The sequence below is a fragment of the Sturnira hondurensis genome, unplaced genomic scaffold (assembly GCF_014824575.4).
Source record: "Sturnira hondurensis isolate 20B ecotype Veracruz unplaced genomic scaffold, ASM1482457v3 Scaffold0023357, whole genome shotgun sequence".
NCBI lineage: Eukaryota > Metazoa > Chordata > Mammalia > Chiroptera > Phyllostomidae > Sturnira > Sturnira hondurensis.
In genome coordinates this window covers 10808026-10820571 of record NW_028095988.1, presented here as the reverse complement: position 1 = coordinate 10820571, position 12546 = coordinate 10808026, and the positions used below count along the sequence as shown (strand labels likewise).

At 53.3% G+C, this 12546-nt stretch overlaps 1 protein-coding gene across 1 annotated transcript; it reads right to left on the bottom strand.

Moving 5' to 3' along the window:
- Positions 1-6960: 6960 nt before the first annotated feature.
- Positions 6961-9374, bottom strand: CEBPE (CCAAT enhancer binding protein epsilon). Its single transcript, XM_037037665.1, has 2 exons — positions 8044-9374; positions 6961-7463 (listed from the first exon to the last, which is right to left on the bottom strand). The coding sequence occupies exons 1-2, from the start codon at positions 8551-8553 to the stop codon at positions 7128-7130; spliced, it is 846 nt and encodes a 281-aa protein (XP_036893560.1). The 5' UTR covers positions 8554-9374; the 3' UTR covers positions 6961-7127.
- Between the last annotated feature and the right edge of the window lie 3172 nt (positions 9375-12546).

Below are 12546 nucleotides of genomic sequence, written 5' to 3'. Positions count from 1 at the left end.
TTCAAGTACAGTTTTCTGTCTTATATTCCCAGCCCTGCCCCCCCGCAGTGCTCCCCACCTCCCTCCCATTTCCCTCCCCCACCTTAGTTATTGTCCATGTGTCCTTTATATTTGTTCATGTGAGTCCATCCCCTTTTCCCCTATGATTCTCTCCCCTCTGCCCTCTGGACCCTGTCAGTCTGTTCTGTATTTGAATGTCATTGGTCATATTTTGCTTGCTTGTTTGTTTTGTTGTTTAGATTCCTGTTAACAGTGATATCATATGGTATTTGTCTTTCAACGCCTGACTTATTTCGCTCAGCATAATGCTTTTCAGTTCCATCCCTGATGTTGCAAAGGGTAGGAGCTCTGAAGTAGCTCTTCTTATACTCTCCTGACATTTGTTTTTGTGCCTGTTTCCTCTGGGCAGGGGCTGAGTGTGATTCACCACTGCCTCTTTGAAGAGGTACGGAGTGGTTGCTGAGAGGTCGTGGAGGTAAGAGATGAAAGTGAGGACAGAACAAGGAGAAAGGGTGAGGGTAACGATCATTTTATTGAGCACTTTCTCTGTGCCCAAACACTGTTCTAAGCACTTAACACTCATGTGATCCTTCCAGTAACCTGTCTCAGTTTTACAACTGAGGCACAGCAAAATGTGTCAACATGGGTAGGTGGAAAATGTGGTATTTGAATCCTCAGGTTCCTGAGCACAGGCTTTAACCCATCATGCAATAGTGCTTCTCAAGTGCACAGCTTGGAGGAGAGATAAAGCTGTGATGAGAGGAACAGGATGAGAAAGAGGAGGCTGAGGAGAAAAGGTAGAGGTGAGGAGAGATGCTGAGAAGGAGAGGGTGAAGGCTATGGTAAGAGAGGGTGGACTTAGAATGGAAGTTAGAGGAGATGGGGACGAAGGGGAGAAAGGGCGTGGAGTCAGGGATAGGAAGTTAGATAGGGATAAGGAGAAGGGGTGTGGATGAGGAAGGGGCAGACGTGGAGGAAATGATGTGGGAGGTAGGAGGATGTGCAAGGTGGAGAGAGGATGGGGCTGAGCAGAGCAGTTGTCCTAGGTTGTGTGTCATCCGTAAGGCTATCAAGCACGCTGATCTCTCGGTCCCCTCACCCTTTTATCTCTAACGCTCTTCTCCATTCCACCTTAGCAAGCCACTCCCAGACTCCTGCCCAGAGCCTTATCATCACCAGAAACTGTAGCACCAATGAAATAACTGAATCAAACATCCCACTCTCTGATATGATCTCCGTTCCCTATGTTTGCTCAAGTCGGCTCACTGCAACTGTCCTACAAGCTCTTTGAAGAACCATTAGCCTTTCCTGTCTTTTCACTTTTATCCACCTTCGGGTCCAGCTTCACCACTAAATCCCTCTCTGTAAGTGCCTTCAGCTCCCCTCCCCAGTGTCTTGTCCATCCTGCCTCCCTGAGTAAGCCCCACTTGCTGCCGAGCAGCTAAGAAGCACTGAAGGAAATCGCCCAGAGGACAGACTGCCATTACTCTAAATTTATTAGGTGCTTCCGAGCCAGAAATCTCAGCACTCAGCTTCCTCTTCCACCTTTGGCAACTAGGAATTTATACCTTCAAGCCTCCTTCTCTGGGCCTCCTGCTCAGTCACTTGCAATCACCTCTTCTTTCTTGGTGAAATGGGAGTCAGGCCCAGCCTGCTGCAAACCTGTTTGTGTTCCTATCTGTGTCTGCCGCCATCTCTTCTTTCTCGTTAGGAGAGAAAATGTCTTCTTCCTTTGGAAGGTGTTTTCTCCCGCTGGTGCTCTGGGCCCATCCAGGGAGTGAGATTCGGTTGCAGCCCCTCTCTGCCCTCATCTCCCCCACTCAATCCAGTCTGCCAGGAAGCACCTGCATCTGAGGACCTGTGCGTACACTTCTTTCTGCTGGGAACCACATTTGCCAGACTGACTCCTACTTACCTTTTATTATATATTTAAAATATTTTATTTATTTATTTTTAGAGAGAGGAGAAGGGAGGAGAAAGAGAGAGAGAGAGAGAGAAACATCGATGTGTGGTTGCCTCTCATGCACTGCCAACTGGGGACCTGGCTGGGAACCCAGACATGTGCCCTGACCGGGAGTCAAACTGGTCAACCTTTGGTTTGCAGTCTGGCACTCAGTCCATGAGATACCTGTTTATATGTTACTTGCTCAAAGAAGCCTTTCCTGACACATTTAAATATCTGTCACAATCATCTTTTTATTTTTGCCACATAGCACTGTCCACAATTTAGAATTATATATTTCTTTGTGAGATTCTGTTTGTCTGTCCCCCTCACAAATCTGTAAACCCCACAAGGTCAGGGACTGTCCTCCTTCTTTATCCCGTAGCTCCCGTAAGAAGCTAAGTGCCTGGCATGGAGTCAGTACTATTAAGTATATTTTGAGCAAATGAGTGAATGACTGTAGTGAGAAGGCAGGATGGAGATGAGGGAGGAGGAAAGATGAAGATGGAAGTTGGCAGGTGAGGAGAGTAGATGGAGAGTGAGGGGTGAGGATGGTGATGAGGACAATGAGCAAAGGTGAGACTAGGGATGGAGGAGAGAAGAGGTGGGGAAAGGACTGGGAGTCTTCAGTGGGCCTGAGTAAGCCTTCCAGACCCTGAGTGGACTTCCCAGGAACTCGGTCTCTTGGCCACGCTGCTTGTGAGGTTTGAAGGCAGAGCCGGTGGGCGGAGCAAGACTTTATCTTGGGGTGCAGCCCTAACCTCAGATGGTGACAGAGCGGGAGCCAGCAGGGGTTTTGCAAACCGTCCCGATTGCAGCAGGCCAGCAGTCTCACTCGGGACAGGCGGGCGGGGCTGGGGCTTATCTCCCGAGGACAGCCCTAACCTCAGATGGTGACAAAGCGGGAGCTAGCGGGCGTTTTGCAAACCGTCCCGATTGCAGCAGGGCTGGATGGTCTGGCCAGGGGTGACAGTGCTAGGTGTGGGGGCAACGGGCTTGGACAGCTTGGGGCTCGCTTTGGGGTGAAGCTTGGCTTCTGGGGTGTGGGGGGTGGACCCAATCTGTGCACGGCTTGCCTCTACCTACCTCAGATCTCTGTTCTACAAGAAAGGGGAGGCTCTGCAGGTGGGTCTCTCCCTATTTAAGGAAGTCTTCCTTTCCCCAAGTCCTAGGGTACTTCTACTGCTCCCTGAAGTCAGAATTGGTGGCCAGTTGCAGCCATTTTCTTCCCAAAATACACATCTCTCCATGGGTTAGCCTTGGGGAATTTTTTTACGTGCCATGGAAGTTTTTTTCTGAGGCCAGGCCAGACCTGCTTATAGGAGAAATTGACAGTGGCCAGCTAGGAGTCCTGTCCAGGCAAACTATTCCCACTTTGGAGCAGCCCAGGCTGAGTCAGAGGAGAGAGAGGTCTGCCTGCGGGGGGCCAGTGAGGGTGATGGGAAGTGACTGGCTGTGGAAGAGAAGGTGCACAGGCCCCTAGCCAGCCCTGGCTCTTGTTGTCTCGGCACCTCCTGTACAGCCCCCTCCATCCCACAGTCCCCTCACTGACTTGGGGTAGGGTAGGAGGTGGAGGTGAAGAGGCGCCTTGCCACCCCCACAACCCCAACTGGGATCTTGCAACACTGGGATGGGGGCCCTGGGGGCCCAGGAGTGTGGCAATCTGTGGGGGTGGGGTGGGGAGGTGTGCACGGAGCAGGGGGAGAGGCTTTCACAAGCAGCCTCCACCATGACTGACCTTGGCAGGCTCACCTTGGGTGGCTTCCCCCTCTCCGCAGTATCTCCAAACAGCCTTCCTCCTGGGCCACTTCCCTGGGGCCCCAGATCCTATCTCTCAGCTCAGAACTCTTATCCTCCTCCCCGGTTATGCTCATGGAGGGAAAGTGGGCCTGAGCTGTAGATTCTAAACCAAAAGGAATGCTTGTGTGTACTGTTTGCACCTTGATTTGCAGGTTTTCCCAAGTTACTGAGGCCTCAAGCCTCTCCCCAGGCAGAGGTGGGGGTACCTGGTTTCCCTTCCTGGGGGCTCCTCCTTTGGGCCATCGGCTTTGCCTTCAGTGGGAGCAGAGATAAACCCGCTCTTTGTTTCACCCCAGCTTCTTAGGGACGGTCCTCCCCAGCAGAGGGATAAGAGTCTCTGGAGGGAAGAAGGGAGGTATTTTTCTTGCTTAACCCTTCTCCTCCTTTCCATTCCACCAGCCTCCCTAAGCTTCCTTCCTCTTCCTGATCACACGGACACCTTTAGGGCCTTAGCATTCGTTCTCCCTTCTGCTCACCCTTTTCCCCATACAGCAGATCTGCTTCTTTATTGAGATTTTTTAGGTTTCGATTTAAATGTTACTCCTCAAAGAAACCATATTTGGCCACTCCAGCTAAAAAGAGCCTTCCCACCTGCTTCTTTGTTTGGTTTCCCCATTGGGCATATTCAAATGGAGTAATTAGTGAAGGTTATGAAGGTGATTTACAGAGGTGTGAACGAACAGGATGAAGGGGAGGCAGCTTGGGGTGGTGCAGTAGGCTGGTAGCAGCAGGGGTGGGGGGCCCTCACCTCCTCAGGCTGTTAGGGCAGGAATTCTGTAAGGAGGAGCTGTGGAGGATACTTGTCCTATCAGGGAGGGATTAGGGACAAGCACCTAACCTCATTCTGCTGTCCCACCTGTTGTGTAGCAGGATGACCAAGAAGGGACAGAGAAGACCCTCAACACACTTGTTTGTTGTCTTTTTCTTTCTGCTCCTTCAACTATGACCTGGGTTTGTCTTAGTCGCCGTAGTGTTCTGGGCATCTTGCAAGGCCCTGGTACAGGAAAGATGCTCAACAAACACTCGTCCAGTAAGTTACTTTGGCCCAAATCAGTTGAGGCCAGGTTAAAAACTTCATTCACAAAGTATGACATTTGGCTATGTGTCATACCCACCCCCGCCCCCTGCCCTGGATATGATCTGCCCAAGAGGATTGGGGTGCGCTCTCCACCCTGTTTCACTGGGGCAGGTGGGACTTCTCTCTCCTAGTGGGGCTGTGGCTCTTCTCCAGTCTTGGTGCCAGCCAGCTGCCCTGGGGAACCACTGGGGCAATGGGAGCTGGGAGGAGACACATTTCAGAGCTGTGGGAAAGAAGCCTGGGGTTGATGCTGAGCAACCAAGGTTCCAGCACCCAGAACCCTGAAGATAAGTCAAGGGGCAGTGGTCTTGAACGAGGAGGAGGAAATCCGGAGGTTGAGTCATTCAATGTGCTCTGTACAAACCCCCCCTTATGCAACCCATCCCCCTGGGCTGAAAGGAAGGTGCGGGATTCTTCCAGGCATCCGCAGAAATTGGCACCTCCCCCTTCCAAAGTTAGGCAGTTCCGGGGGTGAGATTCAGATCTGGCTGCCCGAACCAGACCTGGGGCAGGGGATCCAGGGCACAGATATAGGACAGACAGTGCCCAAGAGACACTGAGGCAAAGGCAGGAGAGGGATGAGTCCTGGGTAAGGCAGCCAAGGCGCACATGAATGCCCAAAATGTGGAAAGGCTCTGACACTGGGAATGGGGGTGGGGGGAGGGAGAGAGAGGGAGGGAGGGAGAGAGGGAGAGAGGTGAGGATGCAGACCCCAGTCTCTCTGCCACTCAGAAAACCTGTGGTCTAGGAGAAATTCTAGCCTATATTGTGTCTCTCTTTCTGTCTCTGTTGGGCCTTCTTGATAACTTGTGAATGAAATTCAGTTGCCCTGCCCTGTGCCTCTGAGGGGCGGTGTGGGCTCCAGGGAGACAGACAGGTGCCCTGTGCTGAGATAGCAAAGGGGCTGAATGAGCTTCGGGAGAATGTCTCTTTCCCCTCAACGGTGTTATCTATAGAATGTGGCTCACACTATCTCGCTTCTCTGAGGGCAAAGCCCACCGGCTGATCGGATGATCGCTTGAGGTCTTTCCCAGCACCCCTTTTGATCTGTGATTTTATGGAGCTAATTTCCATTCTGCCCCTAACCAATCACGTAATTTTGAATAAGTCTCTTCCCCTCTTTGAGGCCTCAGTTTTCTCACCTGCAAAATGAGAAGTGTACATGAGATCTCTGAGCTTCTTTCACTTCTAGCAGAATGGGATAATAACAACTACTCACGCCGGCCCTATGCTAGGCCCTGTTATCTATGAACGGAACAGCACTACTCCCATTTTGCAGATGAGGAAACTGCAGCACAGAGGGAAGTAACTGGCTATAGGTCACACAGTGAGGAAGTGGCAGAGGGAGAGTCAAGCGGAGGTTCTCAAGCACTGAACTATTGCACTTCCTAGGTGAGGGTCCTGTGGAAGGGAAAACGCTCTAGGGTCCTGTGGAAGGGAAAAGGCCGCTGTCATCCTCCACGCTAGCAATTTTCTCACATACAGGCAGGCCTCTTCCAACTGATTCCTCTCCCAAACACTCAAATGCTCATGCACTGTGGTCCCAGGGGGTGAGGGCCAAGATGGGAGGGGGTGGGAAGGAGCCCTGGGGACATGTCAGTCTGGTGGACTGAAGCCAAGGATCTGGAGATAAGGGACTGAGTCCTGGATGAAGAGCTAATGGTCCATGAATATGGCAGAGTCATCTGGAATTTTCTTAGTCACCTGGGGCAGGAGCTCCAAGATGCCACTTCAAGGTGAGGGAGAGCAGGGCTGGGGTCAGCAGGGACTGGGTGGTGCTGGATCTCCCTCCAAGCCACAGAGCTCTGTTAAGACAGTAACCAGAGGCCAATCCAGGTCCTGTGTGGTGACAGGAGGGTGCCTTCAGTGTCCAGAGGACAGAGTAGGGTCAGGGGAGAAGAACAGAGTGACAGACACTGTCTGGCCAGGTGCTCTTTTGGGGGAGAGCTATGGGCAGCGTGTCTGCTAAATACTCAGGAAAATTCCCAAATATTCATTTGGGCATGGAATCAAGAGGTAGTCACCTGTGTTCCCAGACCCTCACTACAGCTCAGTTTGCTGTCTTTCCTTCTGTAGGGCCATGCCCCCCTCCCCACACCCACATTTACACAGGCCCAGGCCCAGTTTACAGCCCCAGTACTGAGTCACAGTACAATTTTATTCAGCTGTAGAATCGTAATACTTAGCCTGCCCTCCTCCCTTGCCACCCACTGCCATTTGTCCATGGTCCATGTCTCAGGCTTGGCCTGTGAGGGGCTCTAGGACCCCAGCAGGGATCTCCAGGTTCCCACAGTCTGCCAGCCGGGCTCAGCTGCAGCCCCCCACGCCCTTGATGAGGTTGGCGGCCTCGGGGATCTGGCGGAAGAGGTTGCGAAGGGTGTCCAGCTCCTGGGTCAGCTGCTCCACACGGCTGCGGAGGCGCTCATTTTCTGCCATGTACTCCAGCACCTTCTGCTGTGTCTCCAGAATGCGCCTCTTGGCCTTGTCCCGACTCTTGCGCACGGCAATGTTGTTCCGCTCCCGCCGCAGCCTGTACTCCAGGCTGTCTTTGTTCACCGCTTTCTTGCCCTTGTGCGAAGGGCCAGCAGGAGAGGATGCCTTGAGAAGGGGACTGCAGGGGGCTGCAGCAGCAGCCAAAGGTGCCTGAAGGGGAAGGCACGGAGGAACAAGAGGTGAGGGCCGGCCAGGAAGCAGAGTGGCGGCAGGGCAAGAGTACTGGCACCAGAGCGTCCCTGGGCCTCAAAGGGACATGGGCTGCAGAGCCAGCTCCAGGTTCCCAGTCAGAACAGCCTTGGCCCTGCTAGATACCCAGGGTCCCTGCTCTGACTAAGACTCCCTTTCATGCTCCCACATTCTCAGAGGACACTTTTGTTCAATCTGTCTTGTTTCCAGTTCTACAATCTGCGGGCATTTCCCCTTCTAGAAGCAGGCTTCAGAGAAACAGGATAAGGTGGGCAGCAGAGAAGCTGGTGGAGGCCTGAGATCAAGGCAGTTCAGCTGGGCATAGAGACTGCAGGACACAGGGGGCTCCAGGGTGGGAGTGAACTCACAGAGAAGAAAAGCAGGGTCACAGTTGGGTGGTGGGTCCGGAGGGCTTTGGGATGGGCCAATTTCACAAAACAACACCAAACACAGACCAATTAAGAATTTAAGCAGGAGGCTCAGAGTTTCCCCATCCACACTGGCCTCTCTCCAGGCCCAAGGAGAAATGATCTACTCTTACCTTGAGAACACGCAGGGGCTGGCTGGGTGCTGCCAGGGCTGGGGGCAGGTGCATGGCTGTCTGCCCGCAGTGTGCCACTTGGTACTGCAGAGGATTGTAGCTGCTACGGCTGGCCCCTCGGCTGCCCTCGGGCCCCCGAGGCTCCTCCTTCACAGCCACAGCCCTGGGGTCGTAGCTCCCTGGGCTGCTGTAGATTCCAGGCCCCAAGGCCTTCCTGTCTGGGCCGAAGGTATGTGGTGGGTAGGCAAAGGGCCTCGGGTCAGGTGGCAGGTAGTGAGGGAAGGCAGGGGTTCCAGGGCCCTTGAGGCCTCGGGCCTCCGGGGCTGGCTTCACAGCGAAGAGGTCAGAGAGGAGCTGCTCCTCCCCAGACTCGATGTAAGCAGAGAGGTCGATGGAGGCCTCATGCTCACACATGTCCCCCAGCTCCCCAGGCCCTGCTCGGGCCCCTGAGAACTCGAGTGCCTGCTGGCTAGCCCGTGGCTCACACTCGTAGTAGGTCCCGTGAGACATGGCCGGTCCGCCCCCTGGGCTCCCCGCCCCTGAGCCCTGCTCTAGGGGCGCCCTTGGGATGCTCGGCCTGCCCTTTCTCGATCTCTCCCTGCCCTAGATTTGCCCTGGATCTGCCCTCTCAGTCTCCTCTGTCACCCACTCCTGTGTGGCCTCTCTCCTCCCTCTTCTGCTGTTTCCTTTTCCTTCCTCTCTAGTCAATGCAGCTTTTCTCTTCCCTTTTTTCCCCCTCTCTCCCTGGGGTGACTCAGGGAGGGGCAGGGCACACCCCAAGGGAGGGATGCAGGCCTTAGAGAAATAGGGCCCCCAGCCTGTTGAGCGGTTGGGGCACCCTTTGGTCAGAGTTCAAGCCCGAGCTCTGAGCTACCCAGGAGCTGATGCTTCTGGGATCGCCTCCCCAGTCCCCGTTGAGTCCAGGGGATGCCAGAGTCCTTGCTGAGGGCAACACCTCCCTCTGAGGGTCTTCTCCCCTCCAACTTCCTAAAAGTTCTGCGCAGAATGAGGTGCCCAGTCAGAAGGAACGGAGAACACCCTCCTCAGTGCCGACCCCCAGCTGGGGCTGAGCTCCTCCCTTGACACACCTCTCTCATTGCCCCCCCCTGCCCCCAAGGGCTGGACTCCACCCAACCCTGGGGGCAGTCAGTTCCTTTTGTAACCCCACCTCCCAGGGCATTCTCTTGGTTCAGGCTAGGGGGTGTTTGAGGGGTTTAGGAAGTACTGATAGGTTCTGAGACCAAGTCATGCAGGGGGACTGTGTCATGGCTCAGAGCATGCTCATTTGCTAGGTTTTTTCACAAGGCCTGTGCAATAGCCCAGACACTCACGTTTCCCACTAGCTTTAGCAGCCTGGCACTGACCCCGAGGGCCTGGACTTGGCTGAAGCTCCTGGTCAGGACTTGAGCCCTGTGCCCCAGGTCCAGGCAAGGTACTGCCCCCAGAACTGACTGTCACACTCTGGTGGCTCCAGAGCCTCTCTCTTCTAGCTGCCCCGTGCTACCAGAGTCTCAGGCTGGAGCTCTGCCCTGCCCTGGCCCTGGTGCTCTGCCCCATTTCCTGTGCCCTGGCCACAGGGCTCAGGCGCTCGCTACAGCTCGGTTTGCTGTCTTTCCTTCTGCATGGCCATTCTCTGACCTTGATGCATGTCTCTTGGGTCCACTTCCTCTTGTGAGGCTTGAGAAGCCTTGTCTTTTGTCATCACCTCTTCCTGGGGCTCTGTTTCAGGGTCTTCAGGAGAAGCTCAGGGCTCGTTCTCCGTACCTTTGGCCTCAGGGGAGGCCTCCTCTCCGTTCCCGTTTCTTTTTCTTTGGTTACTCCCCACTCCCTTCTGTCAGAGGCACTGGTTGTGACCCTGCTTTTATCTGTCAAATGAATTTCATCTGTAAAAGGAACTATTGGTTCAGTGAAAAAGGAAGGGCACAATAGAAATATGTTACCGGCTCTTTTACTATAAGCAAATGCTGGGGTGTCCCTGTGGGAAGCCCGAGGTTTTATAGGTCAGGCATACCAAAGGCCAGGCCACTGTGGGGCAAATGCAGAGGGGATACGCAGTGGCGTTAACCACTACAGTAAAGTAGGCAAATAGGGCCTGTAAGTAACCCTAACTTACCCCTCTAGTGAGTATGCTCTTCCTCCCTCCTTCCCTGCCTGCACAATACCCCAGGAGCTTTCTGTGCAGGTTTTGAGCCCTAAAAGCCCTGACCTAGATCTTCACACATCCCAGAGACAGATTTCAGGAACCAGATGGGGAAATTTGTTCTGTCTTTTCCCTATTTCTAAAGACCCTGTGGCAATAGGTATACCACAGCTGAGCTAATTCAGTTTGGCAGCAGTGCTTCTATGGACCATTAGGTGGCAATATAGGTCCAAATTCCGGATTTGAGGGGCTACTGGGGTAAGGAATCAGGTGGCCGACAGAGGGCAGCCTCCCACAGCCCTGGCATCAGGGAGACACTGGCTGGGGGTCCTTGGGGAAGGAGGAAGAGGGAACACGGCTGGGAAGAGGACTTGCGGTGCAGTTTCGGGGAGGGTGGGCTGGCTGACAGGGCCTTGTCTCAAAGAAAAGTTCTGTCCCTCTCCAACTTTGAAATACTAGGGATGATGGTGAAAGCCTGGCATTTTCTGGTGTTTGAAACTTACACGTTTCATGTTGATAGTTTTCCTGTGAATTAAGTAGGAAGGTAAGCAAGACAGATGGTATTTTTATAGTTGCTTTATAAATGAGGAAAACAAAGCCGTGGGGCAGAGCCACCCAAGGTCATTCAAGCATGCTGTGTAGATCTTGAGGGAAAGGGCAATGCGACAACTCTTGAAACCCCCCTGGCAAGAAGGGATAGAGAAAGGGGGAGCTGTGCGACTCAGAGCGCCTTCTTTGCTCTCAGTCCGCCACCCTGGGAGAGCGGGAAGCCATCAGCAGTGTGGGAACTGGCACTGGGGAAAGCAGAAAGGTGTGCAAACAGAGCCGGCGGCAGGAAATGCGTGAGTCTGCAGCTTGGCTGTGGGGAGATAAGTGATCTCAGGTCTCTCACCTCCCAGGCTGGGGGCTGACGTTGCAGGTGTACTGACACCATGTTTCCCGGTAACCAAGGAGTTTGGCAGGGCGAGAGGTGCTCTGGATGTTTGGGCAGGGGAGGAGGGCCTGCTGGGCAGGAAGGAGGGTGGGGAGAGCATTGCCAGGCAAGGGCTGGGGGATTCAAGTACTGTGTAATTGCCCAGGGGCAGAAAGAAGGCCCCCCTGGTCAGGAGGATAATCTCCTGTGCAGTTGCTACCTGTTTGCATTAGCTGAGGCAATGCATGTGTATTATTTTATTGACTCTTAACCTGCACCAGCTCAAAGCCACCTCTTTCATCAAGCCTTTCCAACAGGGAGGCAACTGAGCGTGGCAGTGAGTTATGTGTTAGAGCTAACTGGGCTCAAATCCTGCCTCTGTCACCAGCTTCATGATCTTGGACAAGTTTTGTAAAATAGCAGTAGTCCTGCCTACTTGGTCAGGTTGTTTAATTACACTTGGAACAAAATAATGTGCAGAAAGCAACGTTCAGTCTCGTTCTGCCCTTCTTCTGTCCACCCACCACAGTTTATGTCTCCTAAGCAGATGTACACTGTCTTCGGCCTCATCTGGTGCTTCAATTTGACAGGTGCCTTTGAACACTCAGGGACCAGGCACTGCGTGGGCCCTGGGGGTCTGGTGGGTTCAGCCCCGGCCTGCAGCAGCTGGACTCCAGCTGCATGAAGTCCCAGTCAGCAATGCTATGAGGGCACACATCTGTGCCATGTGCAGTCTTGCCTCTGCCTGCTCAGAGACTACTGCTCCTTGAAGGAAGGGTCAGATACATTTTTTGGACCTCTTCAGCTGTAGTGACTGTATTGCTGGAATTAAAATCCAAGACAAGTGGATGGACAAGTATGAATATTCTTATGGGGGAAACAGAACAAAATATTTGAAGACTGTGCTGAGTTGGAAAATTCAGGAATAAGTTTGCTATTCCACAGCACATAGAACAATTCTTGGACACGATGGTCACACAAAGATTTGTTATGTGACTATATTAATAAATGAATGCTTAAGCAGCTGTGATTTCAGTGACCTCCAAAAGCCTCCTAAGTTCCCTAAGGTCTCAGCATCTGAGTTTCTAGTTCCTCTCTCTCTGTAAGAGAGAGGAAGCCCCCAGAGACGAGTGTCTCCATGGAACAAGAGGGGATTGCAGGGGGCTAGACTGCTGGAGTGCGGTGACATGAAGGAAGACCTTGCACTGCCCAGGGAAAGGAAAAGTGTGTACTGGAAAAGAAGGGGTCCCAAAGGGTAGCTGTGAAGCTTAGAGAAGGGCCTCTTACACAAGACTATCCTCTGCTCAGTTTTGCCCTCACTCTTTTGGAACAACCTTGGGCAGGGAGATATAGGAATACTCACTGCCCCCCCCCCGCCCCCGCACAACTGCTAAATCGGTTAAATGACTTGCCCAAGGACACACAGCTGTTCAGTGGCTGATGTGGGACT